The 25,396-nt window shown below is 51.2% G+C and overlaps 6 protein-coding genes across 6 annotated transcripts; 4 read left to right on the top strand and 2 right to left on the bottom strand.

Moving 5' to 3' along the window:
- Positions 1–298: 298 nt before the first annotated feature.
- On the top strand, positions 299–3,242 carry J4E90_010898 (uncharacterized protein; the record flags this gene model as incomplete). The annotated part of the gene is made up of 3 exons (XM_051440410.1): positions 299–400; positions 462–3,083; positions 3,141–3,242. The coding sequence occupies 3 exons, from the start codon at positions 299–301 to the stop codon at positions 3,240–3,242; spliced, it is 2,826 nt and encodes a 941-aa protein (XP_051285764.1).
- Positions 3,243–7,840: 4,598 nt separating this feature from the next.
- J4E90_010897 (uncharacterized protein) lies at positions 7,841–9,227 on the bottom strand (the record flags this gene model as incomplete). Its single annotated transcript, XM_051440409.1, has 3 exons — positions 7,841–8,848; positions 8,896–9,044; positions 9,134–9,227. 3 exons carry the CDS (start codon positions 9,225–9,227, stop codon positions 7,841–7,843), a joined length of 1,251 nt encoding a protein of 416 aa, XP_051285763.1.
- Positions 9,228–10,719: 1,492 nt separating this feature from the next.
- Positions 10,720–12,177, top strand: J4E90_010896 (uncharacterized protein; the record flags this gene model as incomplete). The annotated part of the gene is made up of 1 exon (XM_051440408.1): positions 10,720–12,177. One exon carries the CDS (start codon positions 10,720–10,722, stop codon positions 12,175–12,177), a length of 1,458 nt encoding a protein of 485 aa, XP_051285762.1.
- Positions 12,178–12,359: 182 nt separating this feature from the next.
- Positions 12,360–13,702, bottom strand: J4E90_010895 (uncharacterized protein; the record flags this gene model as incomplete). Its single annotated transcript, XM_051440407.1, has 4 exons — positions 12,360–12,894; positions 12,959–13,141; positions 13,201–13,461; positions 13,515–13,702. The coding sequence occupies 4 exons, from the start codon at positions 13,700–13,702 to the stop codon at positions 12,360–12,362; spliced, it is 1,167 nt and encodes a 388-aa protein (XP_051285761.1).
- A 3,976-nt stretch (positions 13,703–17,678) lies between these two features.
- Positions 17,679–19,337, top strand: J4E90_010894 (uncharacterized protein; the record flags this gene model as incomplete). Its single annotated transcript, XM_051440406.1, has 2 exons — positions 17,679–17,886; positions 17,974–19,337. 2 exons carry the CDS (start codon positions 17,679–17,681, stop codon positions 19,335–19,337), a joined length of 1,572 nt encoding a protein of 523 aa, XP_051285760.1.
- Positions 19,338–22,336: 2,999 nt separating this feature from the next.
- Positions 22,337–23,524, top strand: J4E90_010893 (uncharacterized protein; the record flags this gene model as incomplete). Its single annotated transcript, XM_051440405.1, has 3 exons — positions 22,337–22,413; positions 22,460–23,082; positions 23,502–23,524. 3 exons carry the CDS (start codon positions 22,337–22,339, stop codon positions 23,522–23,524), a joined length of 723 nt encoding a protein of 240 aa, XP_051285759.1.
- Positions 23,525–25,396: the final 1,872 nt, after the last annotated feature.

The raw sequence follows: 25,396 nt of genomic DNA, 5'->3' as shown, positions 1-25,396 counted from the left end.
AATAATTTGTCGGCCGCTAGAAAAACATGTTCGTCGCCTTGTAGCCCGCCCTATTGTCTGTTTCGCGTGAAAGGCTGGTGAGCACTGCCCCTCATTGTTCATTCGCCCATGGCTTTCCCCATCAGAGCTAACCATGAAGCGTACCAGCAGAACAAGCTTAAGTCGCCAGGGTCTACTCTTTTTTCCGCCTGCTTCACCTCCGCAGCGCAGCCCTGCTTTTCCGCACATACCCAATTCGAGGGTGCTACTAGACTCTCGCACACACCTTCCCCGCACTGCGAAGTAATCCACCGCAAATATGGCGTGGCAACCCCAAGAGGAGCCCCTGCGACAGCTGGCGCAGTGTCTGAGGGACTCGCTGAGCGGCCATGATCAGAATGCGCGCAAGAATGCCGGAGAGGTTCGTCTGTCCCTGCTATACATCGCATTGCTGCAATGTGCTGACCGCGGCGACCACACAGATGCTCAAGTCGGCCCAAACTTCACCTGATATCGACAAGTACCTCGCCTACATCTTCTCCAGCAGCCAGCCCCCGTCCGTCGTGAACATGGACGCCTCTCAATACTTCCAGACGCGCGCTGCCGCTGCCGTTATGCTCAAGAACGACATCAAGACCGGCTACAAATCGATGCCCGACTCCACCAAGGACTACATACGATCAGTGATACTTGCGGGATTGCAAGACTCGACTACGCAAATACGGGGCTACGCGGGAAATGTCATAACGGAGATTGTGCGCCAGGGCTCTATCATGGGCTGGCCCCAGATTCTCTCAGAGCTGGTCGGCATGGTCAGCAACGCCGACGGCAATGTCTCGACACAGGCGCAAGAAGGCGCCATGGGTGCGCTGCTGAAGATCTGCGAGGATAACAGGAAGGCTCTGGACCGGGACTACCAAGGACAAAAGCCCCTCAACTTCCTCTTCCCCCAGCTGCTCGAACTCACAACGAGCCCCCAGCCCCGGGTACGCGCCGACGCATTGGCCGCTATCAACGTATTTGTCCCAGAGAAGCCCCAGGCCGTCGTCGCGAACATCGATATGCTCATGCAGCAGCTTTTCAAACTAGCCACTGACCCCAGCGAAGACGTGCGGAAACACGTCTGCCGAACCTTCGTCCACATAGCCGACATCGCTCCTCAGATGATAATACCACACATGGAGGGTCTGGTCGAATTCATGGTCGCACAGCAGCGCACCGAGAACAATGCAGATCTGGCTTTGGACGCGGCCGAGTTCTGGCTGTGCGCCAGTGAGGACGAGAAGATGAGGGACCACCTTGGACCATATCTGGCCAAGATAATACCTGTATTGCTATCCAGCATGGTGTATAGCGAGGATGAGATTCTCCGTCTAGAGGGTGAAGAGGAGGACTATGAGCAGGAGGATCGGGAACAAGACATCAAACCTCAGTTCGCATCAAGCAAGGCCGCGCGACTTACCACAAACGCGAACGGCGAGACGGTCCCAGGCTCGAATGGAGCCGGATTACCCACAGGCGATGACGATGGTCTCAGCGACGGCGAGATTGACGACTTTGACGACGATGACGAGTTCGGCGACCCCGAAGAGATGTGGAACCTTCGAAAGTGCTCCGCTGCGGCCCTTGATGTCCTCGCATCCGTCTTCCACGAGGCCGTATTCCAGGCGACTCTTCCATACCTCACAGACAACCTTAACCACGCTGAATGGCCCAACCGGGAGTCCGCAGTTCTGGCTCTTGGCGCTATTGCGGATGGCTGCATGGAAGTTGTGGAGCCGCATCTTCCCATGCTCACTCCATTCCTCCTGACACTACTGAACGACCCGAAGCCTGTTGTGCGCCAAATCACATGCTGGACTCTCGGTCGCTACTCAGGATGGGCTGCGCATCTTGACGGGGCTGGCAAGAAGCAGTTCTTCGAACCAATGATGGAGGGCATTCTGGTGAAGATGCTCGACACCAACAAGCGCGTCCAGGAAGCTGCGTCGTCAGCCTTTGCAAATCTCGAGGAGAAGGCCAACGTTGAGCTAACCCTATACTGTCCCGTCATTGTCAAGCAGTTCGTACAGTGCTTTGCTATGTACAAGGACCGGAACATGTTCATCCTTTACGACTGCGTTCAGACACTGGCCGAACACGTCGGACCTGCACTGGCAGACGACTCGCTCGTCCAGACACTTATGCCCGCGCTCATTCAACGATGGAACAAGGTGTCAGACCAATCAAGAGAAATGTTCCCATTGCTGGAGTGCCTCTCCTATGTTGCCACAGCTCTCGGACCCAAATTCGCGCCATATGCAGCTGGCATATTCGCCAGGTGCATGAAGATCATCCACCGCAACCTCGAAGAAGGTCAAATGGCGGCTGAGATTCAAGGTTTCGAGCCTCCGGACAAGGACTTCTTGGTAACAAGCCTCGACTTGCTCAGCGCCATCATCCAAGCCCTCAACTCCCAGGACAGCGCGACACTGGTCACACAAGCACCAAACTTCTTCAACCTACTAGTTGTCTGTATGCGGGACCCAAACAATGACGTGCGACAGTCTGCATACGCACTTCTCGGAGACTGCGCCATCTACGTCTTCCAACAACTCCAGCCCCATCTGCGAGACGTATTGACCACCCTCATCACACAGTTAGACGTTTCGCGGATAGATTCTAACAGTCTCGACACTGGATACTCAGTCATTAACAACGCCTGCTGGTCCGTAGGCGAGATTGCCATGTGCCACAAAGAAGGCATGGAGCCCTATGTTGAGCAGTTGCTCCAGAAGCTGGGTAACATCCTCTTCGACGAGCGCGTTCCAGAATCTTTGAACGAGAACGCAGCCATTGCTCTCGGTCGTCTAGGTCTTGGTAGCGCGCCCTTACTCGCCCCCCATCTCGCTCAAATCGCCCCTCCTTTCCTCCGCGCCATCAGGAAAGTGCAGTGGACAGATGAGAAGTGCCACGCACTCACTGGATTCATGTTGATTGTGCTCGCCAATCCAGGAGCCATGGAGCAATCGCTTCTGGAGTTCTTCAGCGATATGTCACAGGCTGATCGGAATGTTGTTCGCGGACCTACGGCTGGTCGACAGGTGCAGGAGACGTTCCAGAAGGTAGGATCACATCCATACTTGACAACGCGGAGTACATTCAGCTAACACCGTTACCAGGTCATCCAACAATACAAAGGCATGATCGGCAACTTCGACGCCTTCATCGGAGGCCTGCCTTCGGAGCAGCAAGCTCGCTTCCGCGAACTGTACTCGGTATGAGTCGAAAGCAAAAACGTATCAACTTCCGATACCATCATTTCCCACATGTGTGTGTGCTACCGCGGGCGTTGAATAAGGGGACAAGGGCATGTCTGGTCTGGATCTCAGCTTAGAGGAAGAGGTGGAACATACCGGAAATACCAGATAAGAGGAGGAAATGGGACTAGTGATAGCATTTTCGGCAGGCAAATAGGGGGGTGGCGGGTGATATCTATATAGAACATGTGTGTTTTATCTTTCTTTTTTCTCTAGCGAGCGCAGCGGTTTTCAGTTGTTTATGCGACGAATGAAGAGGCGATGATACGCACGCACGTATGAGAACATTTCAAAGGCGTTTTGTTTTGAGCGAATGTAGGTAGTATAGTAGGTAGTCTTAGTTTAGCTTAGTATTAGTTCAAGTTCAAGTTTTTTCTCTACGGCGTCTTCTCGATTTAGCCACGTCGCCTTTGACGCACGCTCTACGTGCGCTATGCTCATTACATTGAGAGGCGGGTGGAGTAGCAAAAAAAGATGGTCAAAAAGATGGTTCAAATGGCAAAAACATACAACAGCGGGGATTCCCCGGTGGTCACCCACCCGAGTACTAATCCGCCGGTATCTTGCTTAAGTACCGCTGAGCGAACGGGAAGCGCTGTGTCTCAAGATCCTGTGGTCGTATGTGGAAGGTTGAGGATTTTGATGGAATATGAAGTCGGGTAAGATCTGGAGGGAAGTGTGAGTTGTGGGGATGGCTGGGTATGTGGACGATGGGAGATGGAGTGGTGCGTTGATATCCAGCGATGAAACACTGCTTCGGCTGGCGTGGTGATACGATGTACTGCGGCCATGCTCACATTTAGATTCGGCGCTAGATTCGGGTCGTGGCTACCACATAGCGTAGCCTGACATCACTCCAACACTACACAGCTCAGCCTCACATTCAGCTCGCAACAGCCACGCATCTCTTGGCCGCGCTACAATCACTGGAACGAGGGCTCATGCCGCAAGAAGTTTGTATTTGTGCTCATGTCTGGTTGGGCGTATCAACCTCCACAAATATTAGTTACGGCGAATGAGACGTGCGAGTACGAACGATTGAGTAGGAGTGCAGTTTGCCAGTGGATTGGGGTATGACCTCCGCTTCAGACTACTATTATTACCTTTCGCTAACTCATCGCCAGAGGGTTTACCAATGGGGCTTCTCCTCGATACAGCTCTTCTGCATGGACATCAAGCTCCTAGTCTGGACGATTGGAATTGTCGCAGTATCGTGGCGCGCCCAACCACCAAGCTCAAGCGGGGCAGAGACACTGTCGCTAGCACACACATAGCTGTGCTTGAGCTCGTGGCGGCAATGTCGAGAGAGCTTGGTGTGGACGTTATCGACCACAAGGCTGTCTCCGAAGAGCAGGCACCAAAGCGCATCACTGAAGTACATGGAGGACGCATTCATATGACTCTTCACTCGTCATGGAGATGCGACTGCCCGATACATCATTTCGGCGATGGCTGGCGGAGGATACCTAGGTACGTGGTGGTATCTCGTAACTTTAGTATTTGTGCTCATGTCCAGTTTCATATGGTGAGTCGACGTTTGGTTCTGCATCCAGACGATTGGACTGACGGTTGGTCTTTTGTGCGCGCTTCTTATGGCGACGACGCTGAAGAACTGGGATATGATGATCTTGGCGTGCACGATCCTTTCGTTTGTATCAGTTGCTATTCTCCAAGTAGGTACGCCGTAGAACGATGACGAGATTTGTTTGCGGCTCCTTCGAAGCACATCAAGCACGATTCGACCCTGGATCGCGGCGTATATTTGGGCTGTCAGAGTATGCAGGAGGCATACGATCATTTCCGGTGAAGAATTCAGTGAAGCTGATTCGATGGCGGGTGGCCATGGTGGGGTAAAGATGACGAGTGGGCTGAAGGTTGCTTCAGCCACTCGGCTGATCGATTCAGCTGCCTTGTCTTAACGATATGTCAAACAAAAATCCTTTACTGCCCTAAGGCTGTACTTCTCAACATGTTTCAAGCTTGATCATCCGATTTCTAAGACACACGCAGACACCGACACGTAATGTCAAAACTCGTACTTCGTCTCCGCGGCGCTCCAGCCCCCAAGATCCACACGTCACCGTACCAAGTCAGTTCGGGCACGGGAGAAGTAAGGACTATAGATCCAAAGCTTTTTCCACCTGGAACTTGCACCTCGTGCCAAAAAATCACGCTCGATGATATCTTGGCCTCCTCAGCCCGCTTTGGCGGAAGGTGCTGGCTTGACTATGTTCAAGATCTGCCCACAAATTGTACTATGTGCAAAATGATCGTTGAATGCATCCATTCCCGACGTGAGAATGCGACAACCGGATATTTTGATATTGGGTTGGGTATCGATCATTATTATATTGGGAGACGAACCCGCGAAATTTATGTGTTTGGTTGGCATATGGATTGGCGCAGTGGGAGCCATGGAGATGGACTTTTCCGCATACATGCAGAACCAGGTACGCAACTCATGGCCTTCGCCTCTACATCTTCGCTTCTATGTCTGACACTGGTAGATTCATACGCTTCAAGATTTGTGCAGGGCAGACGCGCACCATCATCTAACCTTTCCAACAGCACATTCGAAAAGATCATCCATTGGATCAGTGAATGCGATGAAACGCACACGGCTTGCTGGACCCACCCATGGCAGTCCCTAGAAGCAGAGATGCGATATTTGCCTGCCAGAGTCGTCCATGTTGGGTCTGCAACTCGACAGCCACATTTGTACATTTCCCATTCACAGCAGAGCGATCGCTACATTGCGTTGAGCCATTGCTGGGGTACTAACTCACCAATTAGAACGTTGAATGCGAACATCGAACAATTTAGAGAAGAAATCTTCCTCGACGACCTGCCGAAGACCTTTCAGGATGCGATCCGTGTAGCGAGACGCCTGGGTATTGAATACATATGGATCGACTCATTGTGCATTGTACAAGACGATGATGATGACTGGATTCGAGAGTCCGAGCGCATGGGTAGCGTTTACATGAATGCCTACGTCACCATAGCTGCAACTTCGGCGACGGATGGAACCGGTGGATTAGACAGCATCCGCGCTCAAAGTAACTGGATTAAATTCCCTTGCGATGGCTCTGATGAAGCCAAAGGATATATGTGGTTCACCGATGCCGAGTGGACTGCTGAAACCGATGTCACTGATGCACCACTGAACAAGCGTGGTTGGGTGTTTCAAGAAAAGATACTTTCGCGGCGGATTCTCCACTACACTGCCACACAGGTATACTGGGATTGCAAGCGGCGCTTCGCAGGAGAAGAATATGAGATACAATTACACCCCACACTGGCATCATCGAGCTTCTGGCACTCAGTGAAAACCGTTCCTCACGTTGGAACGACACTCACCGAACGCAAAAACGCAATCAGTCATACGTATGATGGTGTCTCATTCTACCATGAATGGAGAAACCTGATTCACTATTACTGCACCAGACAATTCACCAAAAAGAGCGATCGATTGGTAGCTTTGCTGGGAATCATCCGACATGTTGAGAAACAGACAGGGCTTCGTTGCATCGACGGCCATTGGGACGACGGATCATGGAAGTTCGTTGGAGGACTAATGTGGCGCCCTAAAGAACAAAGAGCGCTGCTGGTAGTTGATGACGATGGGCGATTTAGGCTATGCTCATCGTGGTCGTGGGCATCTCTAGAGGGACCGATAGAGCACCCGTTTCGCGTGATCCTCTTCGAGGGTACCCGGGAAGCCTGGCAAGACTACGGTCTGAAGCATTGTGACCTCCATCTCGAGGCAATCGAGCACCCAGTCTACGTTCCCTGGCGAAGCCATCCTCTGAAGGTTTCGGGCATGCTGAGAACCTTTTACAAAGGTGATCCTAGAGAGAGTCTACGAAGAGGAGCATTTGCGGTAAAGGAAGAGGTGTCAAGTGTCGCTAGAGGGTGGGTATACTTCGACCGCGACGATGAAGAGCCTGAGATGTTCTATTTTTCGCCTGTGTGTCTTCGTGACTCTGTAGTTGTATGTCTTGCTTTGATCCAGAGACACGAGGCTTATGGCAGGAAGCGTTGTTTTGAGCGTGTAGGTCTGGGGCAAATTCATTTTGATCTTATGGACCGTTATCGTATAGAGCGTAAGAGCACAGGGCTTTTTGAGACCTGCGAAAGATCAACGTACTACATAATTTAGTCATATTTGCTACATGCAATAAGACCATAAAGCTTGTAATGCCAGACTTCAAACCCTAGGCTCAATCAATCGACATGTAGTTGTGCGTAAGCTAATTCAGCGCAAGCACGATCCAAACTAGTCGCATTAAGCTACCTAAGTATGACCGAGTCTTCCCTCCCCTGCTCTTCGTTCTGCCTATCTTTAGCCTCAGAGACTTGAAATGAAACTGCCTATCTCACAATCTCCGAAGCATACTTTGGGCATTCAACTTTGCCTTCGTTCCTTGTCGGCTGTGCTCATCTTTAATCGGGGACTGCTTGAACAATTATTGAAGAAGCAGTGAACTTAATACATCACCGCTACAGCAGGCAATCGCATGTGAGTTTCCGTCCAAACCCAGCAACCCAACCTTCATCGTTCACTGATGACCACAAAGGCATTCCGATTCTCTACAAGCCCTTCCATCCTGACACAACGTCAAGCGAGCAACAGCTCGCAAAGCCACCAACTGCTTATTACTCAATTTAGCACTATGTTGATGCTGACAGTTTCCAAATTTCTCCAGATAAGAACACTTCCCAAGCAAATAGAACTGGTTGCAGAGCCTGCGACCTTTCATCGCCATGAAGTCTTTGGACGTGTAGCTCAGCGGTGAGTCCACACGTTCGCCAGATTTGTTAAGGAGTACTGTAGCAGCTGTAGTAGGCTGCTTGGTGACAGCGGGGTTATGCGCTCTAGACGACGAAGATGAAGAAGGTCCTGTTGGAACCTGAGCAGCGGCCATTGCGTAGTCTGCCGATGGTGTTCGTGGCGGAGTCGGGAGAGACACCGTTGCGCGCCTAGGGGTGATCACCAGCATTTGGCTCCGGAACACCTTGTCGAATGATGCAGTGTGGTATCTGTCCTTGATCGCAGCTAACTCGCGGGCGAATGGCGGGCCTTCCAAGAGGGTGATACGGCTTCGTACTGCGTCGTCTTCGTTGTATGGGCCTAACAACCGGGCATAGCCATTATCGGCTGAGCCGCCGAAGAGGATTTGCTGACAGTGCATGTCCGCTAGATCGTGCCGAAACATTGCTTTTGAGAGATGAGTGTTTGCGTGTGAAGACTGGGCGATGTATTGCGTACCTTTGATCTTCTCATCCGAACACTCTTTGCCGTTACCAGCATCAATATAATCACACATGGGATCGCCCATATTGAAACCACGTACAAACTCGTCAAGTGACGCTAACTGTGGGAGAATTTCAGCGTCTTTGTATGTCTTCGCCAGGCCCTTCATGTTCGCGTAAACACGAATGACCACCTGGATATGGTGGGCCAACGCAGGTGGAGATGATCGAAGTTCTTCCTCAACAGCTTGTTTGAGTAAGCCGGCGGCTCTCTTTCCACCTTCTAGTCCGGCTTCCACAAGGTCATCATTGAACTGAAACCAGGTTAGAGCTGACGGATGGTTGGAGGTAGAAGACTTACCAGCACACAGTCACCATCGATCAAAACGGATGCGAAGGCATGACGAGCCTTCTCGGCTCGCAAAACCTGAATTTGCTTCTCGGCGTCTTCGATACGATCGCGTGTCAACTTGATCACGTCTTTCCGATCACGAAGTTCGTACTCGGCCTCTGACCACCGAGCAGAGAGATCGGCCACCAATGCAAACAAGTTCTGGGTTTGGAGTAAGTGACTGAAGGATCGCTGAGGAATGTCTTACTTGCCTTGATCAAGACATGCTTCTGATCGTCGTTCGTCTGGCAAGTGTCCCACACGCCTTGCAAACACTCCAACTGCGCTTGCAGATCCGCCATTCTGTGATCTCGAAACGTTGCAGACGCGAAATGGTCTCAATGATGAGACTCTTGCAGCAGAAAGTCTGGGAGAGAGCAGAAATAAATAAGGCTGGCAAGGACTGGGTTCACAGGTAAGTGTCTAGAGGCGCAGCACGAGGCACGTTACACAGCATTCGTCTCGTCGAATACTCTTCGAACGCATAACAATGCAGGCGCCAACGAACCGCTCATCCAATCATTCGCATAGGCAGCACATGTGCATCCATCCTCATGTGCTGTACACCCTGGTCACATAGCCCCAGCGGCACGGTCCGGTGTATTGAATGTTGCCTCAGGCATCGTTTCCCGAGAAGAGTGTCGAATTTGAGGCTTTGACGTGGTAGTAGGCGCTCGATGTCGTTGCGCAGTATGAATTGGACGAACAGAAGAACTCGTGTTTAGTAGGCACGCCGCCACCAGCGCTTGCAACCAAACTGGGTTGAGTACGACCTGTCGAAGATCCATCCTTCTTCTGACGTGCAATTAGACCTTGTTCAAATTGAAAACTAACGACCCTAGAGTCTGCGTTAAAGTTAGGGAGCATATCTTTTATTTCTCCACTTTGATGTAGGTTGCAAATCCTAGTGTCGAGTTCAGTAGTGGTTCAGGTTGCGATAGATGCGATATCGCGTCGCAACAATGCGGTAATGAGTGGCATGGAAATTCTCCACAGCCCAAACTGAGGCATAGTAATTCGGCACTCATGATCTCGCGATTGAGTCATGATAAGATTCTGAAGTTGTATGACAGCGCGACATGCGCGTAAGGCTGGAGGACGGTTCCCCGCTCATCACCGCGGGACAGCTAACCAGGCAAATGATGTACCTTTGAAGGACCGATAGTATGAAAAGACGTATCAAAAGAGATCGGTCATGTGAAAGACAAAATAGATGGAAGAGCACATGCGGTTCTTGGGATAGCTATAGTGGATGATGGTGCAGGTTATTGGGTAGTGCAAACGCTGATCGGCACCGGTCTAGCCTCGGCGATAGCGTGAGCGGCTGGATGATGATGGGATCACAGCAGTGGAGGAATGAGGCACAGGTCACAGCCGCTCAACACTTTCCCCTCAATCTCGGCCTCGTAGGGCGCGTAGGATTATAAGACCTCCCTGCCCCCATCTGCCATTGTTGGGCATCGATAGCACGCTGAATCATCCGCCCCGCTTCGCCAATCGCGCGCAACACGGTACCACTACCATCACGCCCAACGTCCCGTACCGTCCGCCGTATCGCTTCGCCGCCCCACAAACAGGCTAGCAGGCTATTTATCAGCAAGCGCCCATCCGAAGTTGGACGAGATGGCCTCGCGCACTTCGACACCTTCGCGGTCGCGTTCCTCCTCCAACAGCAGCAGCTCTTCCGACACCACCATGATAGACGCACCGCCGCAATCAGCCAGTCGCCCAGCGCGCCTCCGCAACCCTTCGCATTCGCGTAGCGCCGCACTGCCCACGCCTACAGCCTCCCAGATGCCGACCCACGAAGTTCTTCCCGATTCGTGCTTCTCACTCCTCTTGTCTCTACCGAGAGAGCTCCGCGATCGCGTCTACACGTATGCCCTGGTTTCCAACACGCCGTTCCTGTGGCCCGGTGCCGTGTCCCAATCGGCGTACAGCAAACATCGCCATGTCAGCGTGAACCTCCTCCGGACGAACAGACAGGTTCACGACGAAGCCGTGATTGTTTTGTACGCACAGAACAAGTTTCTATTCACACATCCCAGCGACTGCAACATCTTCCGCGTCGTCACGTCTCCCGCCTCGGCAAACATAACGAGCGTGTACATCCGCATAAAGGACAAGGACCTGCCATTATGGACAGCATATATGGGAAGCGGGAAGGAAGTGAGGAGCCTAAGAGCTGATCTGCCTAAGTTGAAGAGTCTCTGGGTATTCCTCAAATTGGGAATGTGCCCACACTTCATGTCAGGCGTACTGGCTGGGATACAACGCCCAATGCTCGGACCCCAACCAGCGGGACACCTACCGGCGGTTCAGAATGCTGTGGGACATCAGATACACACCCTACAGCAACACGTCCAGAACGCCATAAACCAAGTCATGACTACCGCCGGCGTGCAAATCGTCGGTGGCACAGGCGGCCATGCGCATACTCCTGCCAACGCGAACCAAGTCCCGCCTCCGCCCCCGCCAGCTCCCGCTATGCCGTTTCCGCAATTCATGCAAGGAGCGTTAGGCATGGGCGGCCATGGACAGCAGCACCAACAAGCGATGCCAGCACCGCACGCCCACGGCCAGCACAACCACCCGCCGAACCCCAGTCCGCTAGCACAACATCTCCAAGCCCAACAGGACAATCCCACCGTCCAAGTCATACACCCACCTGCTCAGCAAACACCACCACCCACAACCCCCACGAACGGCGCAGACCCCAACAAGCTCTACTCCGGCATGATCCGCTCCAACCGCTTCAAAGTCGTCACATCGCTCTGCCTCCAACTCCACGACGTCTTACACACTAAACCCACTCCGTCTGCGCTATCCCCCGTATCCTCCACTTCCATCACCCCTACCGAATCGTTCGGCACACGACTACGCGAATTACGACAAGTCGGACCCGAACGACCCACTGATCGAACTACTGGTGCTAGCGCCACGTCCGGTAACCCCTCCCGCCCCCCCAGCGACAGCAAGTCTTTCCCCAAAACAACGCAATGTGAGACCCTTCCACCGCCGCCCAACACGGAGATCAAAATTGTGACTATAGTACGACCGGGCAAGAGATTCGTCAAGAGGCTACTTGAGACTTTTCCGGATGAGCTGGAGGTTGATCCCGTGACTAAGGATGCCAGAACAAGGTTTAGGAAGATGCATGGCGTGGATGTTAGTTGGGAGTTTAACGGGTTGAGTGATGTTGAGGCGAGCAGTGCGGGAGGGGTTGTGGTTCCTTGGGACGGGGGGTGGTGAGAGGATGGGATTGAAGGGGGGAAGGTCAAGACAAGATTGGTATGGTGATTTGGACCTCGAGGGGACTATTGAGGCGCTGTATTTCGGCCGGGTGTTGCAACTTTTCTCATCTTGGGAACAAGACCTAGCCTCATCCATTAGACTTTCATCTAGCAAAGTCACACTAGTACAATACTCCAAACCTAAGCATAAACATAGCAGAACGGCCCCCCAACCGTACTCATCGCCTCCCTAATCGTCACATTCCCAACCCCAACGTACGCCCCCAGCGTAATAACATCCTCCAACGTCCCTGCCTCCCCTGGATCCCCCACCCCACTCGTCCCACCCGCAATCGCCTCCTTCCTCGCCTCCAAATCCATATTCTGCCACGTCCAATACACACGATCAACCATAGCATGATGCGCAAAGAACGCAGGATCCGCAGGCGAATTGATGAAGTCGGAACCTGCGTCACCGCCGATGGTGTTGTGGCCGCCAACGTGAGGACCCATTTTGCCTTGGGCGAATTCGCCGCCGAGCACGGTTTGGAAGGATGTGATGGTGGTGTTGTCTTTGATTAGGGCGGCGACGACGGAGTCCCGGGTTTCGGCAGAGGATTGGAGGGAGATGTCGCGGGAGAGGCAGCGTGGGTTGTAGCCCAGGCCGTCGGGCTGGGGGTTGGGGGTGGGTGGGGGGAGGGAGACGGCGGCGAGGGGGCCGAGGTTGATCTTCCAGCTGGATGGGGGTGTTAGTAATGGGCGTTGTTGGAGTGAAGAGAGATCGGTGGGGTGATAGTTACTCTTTGAATGGACCAGATGTTACGCAACCGCCTCCACTTCCGGGTTGAAGCTGGATGTAGCACTGTTCGGTTGATGGGAAACAGACTGAAGTTCTGTTTGCGATGTATGCGCCGTCTCCTGACATGCTGGTGTCGCTGCCGTCGAAGAAGGGTGAGGCTTTTGGGTTGTCTGCCCAGTGGCCCCTGATGGTTGGCATAGATGTCAGTATGGGTCTCGCGGGTTCTACGAGACAGGTACGTACCAATTGTAGTAAGGCTGATACCCTTTGTACCCGCATTCATTCCTCAGCATCTGCTCGAAAGCCCACGTATAGTAGCGGTGCCAAGTTAAAAAGTTGGCCGTGCCATGAATTGTAAACGCTTGCAGGATGTGGGTAACCACAAGGTCATCGTATCGGCTTTTTGCTCCTGAGGCGATGGCTGCGGGTGTCTTTGCTGGCAGTTTCGCTAGGCATTTTACGGCTTTGATGTAGCTGCGCCTTTCGTGTTTACTCAAGGCTGACCTGCAGTGTGTGAGTTGGAGCGGAATGGGATGGTAGGTATTCATCTGGCTCACCAGTCTCGACGAACGGCTACGTTATCCAGTGTGCATGTTCCTGGGTTCGGTAATGGGTTCTCTGAGTAGTAGGCCTGCATTCGATGTAGACTTTCGGCAGCTAGGGCGTCTACCTCATTAGGCTTGTCTTTGTTCGTTGCGCTGGCGGTACTGGCTAAGGCCGCTATCAGAAATTTGGAGAGCTTCATATCTGGTGTCGGATTGAGAGTGACGTGAAGAAACTTTTATGTTGGATCGAGAACATTCAAGATGCATAAGAACTGCATTGACGCTTGGAACCGTACCAACCAAGAGCATACCCTGGTATCACTACTTACCCGGGCTGTTATTGCCGTCTCCCAGCACGTCTTAGGCCAGGCGCGAGAATCCTTCGCAGCGTGCCGTAAGCCGCAGTGGGGCGTTCAGAGTAATCATCTGCAGTGCTGTGATCTAGTCGCCATCCTTCCAAGCTGTGGAGTGTAGTTGTTGTGTTTATGTGACTTCTTCTTCCAAGGTTCTCCAGGGTCCTTGAGAGTGTGCATGGTATCAGAGGCGTCTTCGAAAAAGGAGTATCATTTAGAACTGCATTTGCGATCCATTGTTTCTCATAGGAGCGGTGTTGAAAGTATCTGTTGTGCAAAGTATGAAGGTATCTACCACCTTCGAGGGTCCAGACATGAGAGTTCCCGCATGTCGCCAAGGCGCTAGATTTGGCGGCATGCACGGTGCTCCAGGGTCCATTCTTCCGGCTGTGTCCCGCGGCGCCTTCCTTTGTATCTTTCCTCCAGTAATCCAACGTTTGAGGGGGCTGTTAAACCTTCGGAGAAACGCACGGCTGCGTAGCCAATCCACCTTATACAAGGGCAAAACCAAACACCCAAGAGCCTACATTGAGATAAAAACACGCAAAGTAGGTGGGCTGACGTTAACGTAGGCTCTAGGCGTTTACTTTTTCCCTTGTATAAGGTCGATTGATTGCGGCAGCAGGTGCATACCATTGGGCGACGGCGCGCTGACTGCATCTCGCGTGGCACCGCCCCCAAAGCTGAGAAACATGAACGCCCAGAACTCTGCCATAGCCTTGTGGCTATGAGCAACCTTCTTTTATCATCGTCTTACACTCCTGCAACTCATCACACAGCAACGCCTCCTTCAACGACGAATCTCACAGCTACCGCATGGAGGATATTTACCGACCGCTCGAAGGCGACGAAATTCGCTTTGTGAGGATTCAGCCTGGTGCCTGGACGGATCCCATTCAATGCGATATGTTATATCTACCGCTGCCTAACACTGAAGTCGATCTGGTAGAGGCATGGTTTTCGGGTAAACCGCTGCCGAGATTGCTGAATCAAGAGTTATATGACCCACGGTCCTTAGGTCGGTCATCACCAGCAGAAGAAGAAGATCAAGACAATGATTCTGCTGCGGCAGCACCCACGTCCAGAATATCACCTTTTGTTGCATTGTCGTATGCATGGGGCGATCCAACCCGCACGGAAGAGCTACTTCTCGATGGCCAACCTGTACAAAAAACCGTCAATCTTATCGCTTGTCTGCGACGACTGAGAGCTTTGCTGAAGAGCAGCAGCATATTCTGGATTGACGCGCTGTGTATCAATCAGGCAGATGAGGCAGAAAAGTCGGCCCAGGTACCACGGATGGGAGCGATCTATGGCGCTGCAGAGCTTGTCTTAGCCTGGCTAGGAGAGAACGAAGCAGACGGCGGCATCCAGGAACTCATGCGTTTAGTTCATGAAATGGATACATATGACGAATCGGAATCCGAAGATGATGACGAACTGGAATCCGGAGACGATGATGACGAACTAGAATCCGAAGATGATGAGGGCTGGGATGATGAGGTCAATCGTTGCATGCTCAGAATCTCTCAGTTCAGCAACATCGAGCTCTTGGACATCTTTCACGCTGCACAAGATATCTCGAGACGGGCATGGTTCGAAAGATTATGGGTTGTACAAGAAATTGTGAGGGCACAACATGTTGTCCTCTTAGCGGGTTCCCATTGGTGCGACTTTAAAGAGTTTTCGTGTACCTGTCTTTATGTCAACAAAGTTGTTCGAGATCGACAACTGGCCGATGTGGATAGAGAGACCATGACTCGACTGTCAAGTTACCTCTATATCCATGACAAAGTCCGCGAAAAGATCCGGCATATCTTCCACTGGCATGATATCGATTCAGACGGCTCTTCTATTCTGACACAAGATGCAGATGTGCCTTCTGTGTCAACGCAAGATGTAGACGAAAACGAGAGTGTCATTTCCCCATCGCTTGAACATGAAGAGTAAATCCCTGAATACTGGACCAACGTGCTACAAGAGCCAAACTGGAGTCCCTTGCATGCAGAAGAAACTCTCAGGACACGGATTTTTGCCGTTATATTGGAGGCGGCGTTTTCGAGTATGATGGTAACACTCAAAGCAACACTTCCCCATGATTACATCTACGGCGTACTTTCCATTGGTGGTAACCTGAGATGCCCTGATGCGCTGGTGCCGGACTACACACTTCCCTTTGCTGAGCTCTTTCACACGTATAGTATGGCCATATTGAAACACACAAGCGTTCTTTCCATCATTCCTCGCATCACAAACAAGCTTGAAGGAGTACCCAGTTGGGTTCCAGATTTTCGATCGCCTCGACCGGTTTTGTTCAATGATTTCTATCGTAAACGTGGAAAGATCAAGATCATGGAAGACGGTCGGGTCTTGGTAACACCAGGTGTCCATCTAGGCGAAGTGGTGCTCGTACACGGGCGCTATTACGATACTGCCTGTGAACTCCAGGTCCACGATATCATCGATCATTTCGACAAATTCATTGAGAGCGCCTGCGCAAAACAATCTCTGGACAAAGAAGATGTTGTGTCGCGGATTCTCGAGAAGATATCTAGGTGGACACTAATGGACATGACAAAGAGCCAGATCGAAGAGATATATGACGACTGCCTGTATTCCTCGTTACTCGTGTACGATCAAAGCAGGACCTTGTCAAGCGACATAAAGATTATCTTATCCAGGGAAATTGCGGAGCTTTCGTGGACAGTCACTTCGCAAGGGATCATTTCTGCCCTGGTAAGAGACGACGATAGACCGCAAACAGGAGATGTAGTAGCCTTGATGGATGGAGACGTATGTCCGTGGCTACTCCGCCCTGCTATCGCATCTGGCCAAGAGGAATTCTTAGTCGTCGGAGCTTGCCGAGAAATTGTCCAGCAACTGGGAGAACATAATAATTATCGTGGTACGCATCGCGAAGTCAGGGAGTTCCGTTTAGTGTAGCTCCGAAGACAAATCTCAATTCGTTCTAATACGGACCACTCTCTCAGTAGCATTTGGCCCCAATGACAAGAATTGTCTATAGGTTTATCCCACGTTTCACATTCTCATCTTGTCAAGCAAAGCACCCATAACGCAAAATATGTCCCGACAGATAAATTACAGAGGTCCGACACATGGTTTCAGGCGGTTCCGTACTCAAAGATCGTCGCAGTTACTCTCGTCTCATACACACAACCTCTTTTCCTCGAAGAAAGAAAAGAGAAAGTGTAGTGTGCATCCAGCTCGAAATCTGCTGATGGAACAGCGGATTGAGCGAGGCAAGAGACCGTTCTACAAAAAGCGCGCACGTTTGGCTCCCGAAGCTTCGCGTCGACAGCGCGTCTCGCTTCACGAGTTGGTGAGGGCAGCGTTGGTGGTGTACCTGTGAGAGGGTGTGTACGACATGAGCACACAAACTTCACACGCGCGTGGTGATGGTGGCACCAGTTGTGGTTGGGCAGAGTAGGCGGGAGAAAGCGCGGCGTGAGCAAGGGAAAGTTTTTCACGATTATGTCATCGTAGCACTAAGCCTGTAGGGTACTAGCGTTCACTGTCAACCCGCGCAATTCATCCCAACTTCTGCCAGTTCACGCGGCATGTTCAGCACCCGCCAATCATCATCGTGCGCAGATGGAGTGCCCAGGGTCCTGGATTGGCCGCCGGCTTCGCTTGCAGCTTGCGGACGTTTGGCATGCCGGACTGGTGTTGCGCTAGAGTTTATGTGGCATCCCGTGGATATCCAAGCCGTGCGTGTAGAGTCAAGCGATGTCTAATCATTAACTACAGTCCTGTCTGCCTGTCTCTCATCTCCTGTTCTTGATCGCGCGATCTCATTCGCGACATGTCTTCCAACATGGCGGCCACCCGACCGGATGAGAAGGCGACGGCCTTATCTCCCCATGACGCCGAAACAGCCTTGGACCCAACGGCAACCGACAAAGACATAGCAATCAATCTCGTCGGCGAGCACGCTCAAGACATTGACCCAGCAATTGAAGCAAGAGTTCTCCGAAAGATCGATTGGTTCCTCATCCCCGCCATGATCGTGGGTACGTCAATCCCACCAACCTCGTCCATACCATCCATCTCTCGCCATCATGACTACCGCATGATTTCCATCTAACATCGAAGCTCAGGCTACGGTCTAGTGTACTACGACAAAGCCATCCTCGGTTCCGCCGCCCTCTTCGGCATGACAACCGACCTACATCTCACCCAAATCCTCTCTCCCGCTACACCGACTTCCCCAGCGGTAATCTCCACGACACGTCTCTCATGGGCGACTTCATTGTTCTACTTCGGGATGCTAGCAGGCCTCTACCCCCTCACCTTCGCTCTCCAACGCTTCAACCTAGGCCGCATCCTTGGCGCAGTCGTGCTACTTTGGAGTCTAATATGCATGTTGACAGCCGCTGTTACAGACTACAGGGGATTGTATGTCCAGCGCTTCTTTTTGGGATTCGTGGAAAGTATCATCCCGACAGGTTTCATGACGATAGTAAGCAGCTACTACACGCAGCGCGAGCAATCCGTGCGTCAGTCTTGGTGGTTCAGTTCCACAGGTCTTTTCACCATCATCGGCGGCGCGCTGAACTACGGCTTCGCGCAAATTACGTCAGGCGCGCTGAGGAGGTGGCAGTACATATACCTGCTCGCGGGTTGTCTAACCTTCCTCTTTGGATGTTTCTGCTTCTTCATCCCAAATTCATGCGCCGAAGCCTGGTTCTTGACGAAAAGCGAGCGTGTCGTTGCTGTTGAGCGACTGAGGAAGGGCGCGACGGGTGTGCGGTGCCAGAAAATCAAGATGTATCAGCTCAGGGAATGTGTCACGGACGCTAAATTCTACCTCGTATTCCTGCTCATGGGTAGCGCATATACGGTCAACGGCGCAGTCTCTGGATTCGGCCCACTCATCGTGAACACATTCGGCTGGTCGCCCCTGGCATCCATTCTTTGGCAATTTCCTCTTGGACTTATCTGCCTCGTTACGATCCTCCTCTGCGGCTATCTCTCCTCGCGTCTACCCAACATACGAATCATTCTCCTCATCGTAAACTGCCTCCCCGTCATCGCCGGCTGCGCGATGATCTGGAAGTCGGAGTGGACATACCACGCACCCACCCCAGTCGCTGGCTACTCTATTATCGGCACTTTTGGCGCGGTAGTCAGCCAGACGATCGTCATAGCCATGTCCAATGTCAGTGGTGCGACGAAGAAGAGCGCCATGGCTGGCACGGTGTTCGTAGCATACTGCGTTGGCAACATCGTCGGTCCACTGCTGATCAGGAGTCAGGAGAAGGGTGCACATTATCCTAGGTTGTGGACAGGTCTGATGATCTGTTATTGTATCACGATAGCGTCTGCGGTAGCGCTATACGCCGTACTGAAGAGGGAGAACAAGAGGAGAGAGACGATGAGCGTGGACGAGGAAGAAAGGGATAAGATGGCGTTTATGGATTTGACGGATGGCGAAAATATGTATTTCAGATATGTCTTGTAGGGTATCATGGCTGTCTGCATCGGAACTTTGGGGAGTTGAGCGCAGTGTATATGTATCATTTGTATACAATCTCTATAAACAAGTTCTTGTTTTAGTAGCTAACGTTGAGTCCCGCCCTGTGTACCTACAATATCGCTCTATACTAATCTAAACATGCTTAGCTGCCGAAGCTATCTAGAAACCGAGGAAGCGAGCGTAGACTTACTAGCTAACCTCTTACTCCTTCTCGTAACCTGATGTTCACCCTGGAAGCACTGCGCGTCTCAGCGATATACTCAACGAGTGGAAGGTCGATTATGCGCAGCTGCGTTTGATTGGTCAGACCAATGGTAGGGGACCATTGCACGACGAAACCACTGGCAAGGATTGCGAAGGTTACAAGGTCCGGATAGACTTCCGCCTTTTGAGATGGATACCAGATCGACTTACCATAATCTCTTCAGGAACTGCAGTCGCTGATGCTGATCTATGGGTGGCCGGATAACTTTGATCGTGAGAACTGTAGGAAGTCTATGTTAAAGCGAGATCAGGAGAGGTGGGAACGATACTGCAATAGGACTAGGAACGATTAGCTAGCTTAGAACACACGACCGCGATGTTGAACAAGTTTGTCAATTACTCTAAGATATATGCCTTCTCCTATCTGTTCTCACCTAACCTCACCCCATTACTCCACCCTTATACCTCGCCATCTATCTACCTATATTCTACCTCTCAGGCATATACATAACCCTTTTGCCTGTTCTTGAAGATGGTCCCTAGTAGCAAAGGGCAAGTCTATACTATGCTTGTACAACTAAGTAACAACTAGTATCCGATCCTCACATCTTCGCCTTATGTGCCCTTTCGCATGTGCACTTCCTCTTCGTCGATGGCTCGCCGTTGTCGTAACGAATGAACATGGCACTTTGTTCTGCAGACCTTTCGGCCAAGAAGCGGTCCATCGAATTCATGTTGTTTGTGTACGTGTTGGAGGCTGAAGATAAGAGGCTGATATGGTAGGGGCAGAGTGCGACGGTATCGGTTGACCTCTGCTGAGGTAGATTGACTGTACCACTATGCGTTGGTCAGTAAGAGAAGACAATGGGGTTGTCAATGATGAAGGTGTACTAACGACGAAGTAGCTTGCTGAGCCATGGTGTATGGAGAGATTTGGATTGTGACGCTGGCGGCGAAAGAGGCAAAGGCTTGAATGGATAAGAGATGATGGGATGTCTGGAAACGAAGAGGCACAAGGAGTAGACATCTTTATACATCTTGAGGGGGGAGGGAAGTGCGCATCAAGGACAGGTCAGCCTCTCAGTCCTGGAGCAAGTCTTGGTGAAGGCCCGAGTATGCGTGATGCATTTAGAGTAACATGGGTCAATATGTGTTAACATGCTCTTGTCAGGTTGGCGGGTGTCTCGCGTTATGATCCCGCTGTCTGAATACGGTAAGAGCCTGATTTTAATCGCAGCACATTGGTCTGCCGACTTTGGTTCATCTTGGTAGGCCACCCTTGCAGGAAAGCCACAAAATCCGAGTCTTTATATTGGACAGAGAACTTTTGTTTACCTTGGCTTTTGGATGGTGCGCATGGATGTAACGTCCGGGGTCGATACTAAGCTTTCACAAGCTCCACCCTCATCGATTTAGATCCACCTTAGTGAGAGCATCTCTTATTATCTTATCGGAAGTATGGAAAGGATGTACTTGAGATAGGTGGTGAGGGCCGCCGCTCGTCTGGCGAGGGAAAGCGGTGCTTCCTACTCTTTCGCTCGCGGCATTCATGGCTGGACAATGGTAACGGAATTAGTAACAGAGAGCCTCGAGATGCTGAGAGCAGGCACTGATGGGCAGTGTGCCACAGCGCAATGGCTAACGTCGTGTTGCTTCGCTAGGCGTTCTACGCGTCGCCGCTCAAGCGCCGGTCACGCCCGCATCACGGCCATTGGCCAGTGAACCTTTGCTCGACTTGGCACGCCGATCGGTGTTGGTTTCAGAATGGAGGACTCTTGCAGGCAAACAAGGCGTCGGCACACCTTTAGCCTGTGCAGCGCCAGAACAAATGTGCGTCAGGGAACGTCATCCCGTTGGCTGTCGAACTTTTGTTCGTCTTGGCTGTGGCACGTGTCAGAAATTCCAGACAGGGTACCAGAACGCCATAAGAAGGGGATAAGCCAGCCTGCCGCAATACAGCAAGTTCGAGATTTCGACAGCCTCTCTCCTTCCGATCAAGCAGCGGTCCTTACAATATCTACATTCTTCTTCTTCTTTGCGCCCGGCTTGACTGTCACATCCACGTGTGCTTGTCCTTGATGAGTTCAGCCGCGTCAGGATCCGCGGATCCTTGGGAGAATGTAAAACCGACCCTAGAGTCCCTCTGGCTGACAGAAGGTTGGAAGCTCAATGACATTGTTGAGGAAATGAGGAACAAGCACAGCTTCCATCGAGTGTGCGTCAGGCATATCCCTTTCTGTCTTTGGCGAGAGGACCTACGAGCTGACAGGTCTAACATATAGCGAGCGCCAATACAAAACCCAGTTTGGAAAATGGGGGTGGTCAAAGAATGTTCGCAAGAGTGAGATCATCAAAGCTGTGAAGCATTACAAAGGCCGTGCTGCAGTCGGCAAGTTCTCCACACGAGTCGCTATCGATGGGAAGCAAGTTGATCGTCAGAAGGTCAGACGGGTGATGAAAGAAGAAATGCGAGAAACCGAAAGATTAATCTCCCTTAATCGCAACCAAATCACGACCGTAGACGGACACGTGCTGCCATTCACCAACAGTTTGTAAGTAGTCAACGTTCGGATTGTATGCTCGTGTACTAACGTCAAAGCTTCCTCAAATGGAACCTACCCTACGCTGCCATACGTCACTCATACGTACGACCTTTCGATCATTCGTCGCCCTTCGATCAACCAACGCCCCATAGCAACATCGAAGTTACCACCCCCTCATCGGCCGCGTCCCCAAACGATGCACCTTCACCGACGATCCAGCTCACGAAAAAGCTCACGATGGTTGAAAGAGCCGGCATGTTTGCACAAGGTCACCATGAGAAGCTTTTGAAGGCCCTGAATGGAGAAGAGAGAAGGTAAGACCGAAGCCGTGCTATATTTCTTTAGTTGACAATATAGTAGGGCCTTGTCCGACTGGCTGTACCAGTATTGGTTCTTTTGCTTCAAGACCGCCAAACACTGGGGTAAAGGACCAAGGATATGGACGGCGGAGCTTTTGAACTTCGAACAGTATCTTTCCACAGGCCGTTCTAGTCTTCCAGGAACGCCCCAGGATTTGACACACGGCTCCACACCACATAGCGACGATGAGCCAACGCCACCTTCGGATCTTTGTCGATGGTACGTTCATGTGCATGAGCAGCGATATGAGCCGATACCGGAAGACGTATCTGAACCCCAAGCCTTTCCTCAGCCCGACCCTGATGACGATACCACCTGGGCATCATGGTCTCCAAGTGAGCAGCAAGCTTCATTGCAGGCGCACCTGCGAAATGCGCTTGAACACAATGACTTCAGCCCTACCCCTGCCGCAGATCTCCCTGTAGCGATTCCACAGATTGCCAAAGCTGCAGACGAGGAACGTTCGAGCGAGTTGCTCGTCGAGTCTCTTGGTTTCAGCATCATGAGTCGAAATCTCGATCAGATTGTGCGAGTCTTCCTGCAGTTACAGGCCAAACACATCGATCCAGCATTAGCGCATCCATTTCATCTAGCAACGAGTTTCCTCGATGGGTCTAAATCTTGTTGCGATGTGTTCGTTGTGGTCTCGCAGTTTGTCGATCCAGGCCATGTCTCTGAGATGTACCTGGATGAGCATGGTCACACCATACTTGACAACCTGATGATCACGATCATCAAGTCTCACACAAGCGCAAAACCTGTTGTTGTAGACGATAATCTCAAAGACGTCTCACGTTTCATCGGAGAAGAAGTCGATATTTGTGGCCGTTGGGATGCAGACTCCCCTTGCGTACGCCAGCTTCATGCCCATGGCTGTCCATCGATACCGTCTAGCTGGAAACACAAGTTCTGCAATACATCAATCCAGGCAATATGTCACTGTATTAACCGGATGTTCCGGCGTATGCCACACCGTCTGCTACTAGAAACACCAAGTGGATTATACATCCGACGCTGCTTCGGTACTGACTGTGGCAAAAAGTTGCAACTGCAACCTTTGCATAGTCTGGTAATGACGGCGTACCATCTTGCTACCCAGGGAAAGAACGGTGAAGATCTATTTGGTATACTAGCGTGCGCTCTTTGCCTCATATTTCACGGCTTTGACCCTTCCGTCCGAGCTGATGTTTCAGTCGCTGCGTTGTTATCACTTGACTCAATCATTGAGTGTGATCACGAGGAGCTTACGGCTGCAGGACTTGCAGAGGAGATTCAATCTGTACCAGCATTCGAGACTTGGAATGCCGAGCTCAGGACAGGATGGACTGCACTGGCCGGCGTACTACGTCGTTGTGAGACAGCGCATGTCGAGCAGGTCGGCAACAGAGACGACGACTCAGAGTCGAGTGATGATGATGCCCATTTTATGGGATCCACTGAGCCTGATCACACTTTGCTAGACGAACATTGCTATGGAACCGACGTTCCGCTCTGCTTTTATGGGAGGAAAGATCTCGGTACATTATGGTGTTCGGTTCAAGCGGAATATCTGTCGTATCGACGTCTTAACGACGGACTTGCCTGGACGTCGCGGTATTTTTCGATGGAGACTCTACGAGAGCAGCTAGAGCAAGATGAAGACCTTGTGGTGGGATATGCTGAGTACAGTTTATTGAAAGCTCACTGTGCCTGCCACAGCTTCGGTCGCTTTCCGATGACGCTGCTGGATGACGCGATCGATCCTAATCTTGCAAATCTCGATGTCTGGGGGAGGGCCACATATGAAGTAATCGACTTAGAATGGTGGGAATAGAATGGTGGTCTGGTTGAGCTTCTCGTCCATTCAGTCATATACAAGCAGCGTACCGGCGAATTTGAACAACTATACACAGAACACATGGTTCTCCTACTCGTTCCCGTTCTACAAGATGGACTTCTAGTAGAACATAATTTCTCTAATAGATGGCTGATAGGCTAAGATTCGGTGTCAAGCATGCTGGATCTGCTGGAGTGTGCCTATACAAACTCCGAGTTCAAGAAACAAAATCCTTACTAACACTGCGCCTTAACCACCACCACTGACGGTTCATCCATTTCTGTAACTCGAGCTCGCGTTTACCGATTAGTATTACTATCGTGTCCTACAGCGAGGCGCCGATGTACTTAATCATGATAGGAAGGCTCGAGCGCAAAAACCAGGAGATGGCAGGTGGAGTGCCCCATGCTTGTGGCGTCCATTCAGAGGATCGTACGTAAGCGCTGGACAGCTGCTTTATTAGTAGCGCCTACGCGCTAGTGCATGGCGGAGGAAGCCACCAACACAGGACTGTGTGCTAATAGTCCGTATACAGAGAGGAGGCTTACTAAATACAAAAGAATTAACGTAGGTGCATGCTTCGCGGTCTAGCATGCTTCGCGGTCTACCTGTGCTAAGACCCTACTAAAACTACCTCTACCCTATAATGCCTAATTAACTACACTAGATAGAACTACTAAAGGAAGCTAGAATATAGACTACGCTTTAGGCTATTAAATAAGACGTAACTCTCTTATTGCGACGCGCTACAGCTACCTATAACGTCTCTTATATAACTCTACGCTATTAACGCGCTAGATAACTCTTATAGGTAGATTGCAGGCTAATAATAATAAGTTTGCATAAGACTAAGAAGAGAGTAATTGTTTAGTATATACTTAACTTAGTTAAGCGAGAATTCCCCTCTCGCCTTATAGATATAGCTAATATAGCTAATTCCTTACGCGCTAAGCGCAATCTAGCCTAGGTTAGCCTAAGATAGCCTAGTATATTTGTTAAGCGCTAACTAGAGCTCTAAGTAAAGTTTAATCGCAAATACAACTATAAGAGAGCTCTCTGCAAAGACTCTATAGCTATCTAAGCCTAGTTCTAGCTAGTAGCTAATATAAAAGCTAAGTATA

Source organism: Alternaria incomplexa, assembly GCF_024043165.1.
Source record: "Alternaria incomplexa strain BMP 0042 chromosome Unknown scaffold_29, whole genome shotgun sequence".
Lineage (NCBI taxonomy): Eukaryota > Fungi > Ascomycota > Dothideomycetes > Pleosporales > Pleosporaceae > Alternaria > Alternaria incomplexa.
This window is presented reverse-complemented; position numbering and strand designations above follow the sequence as displayed.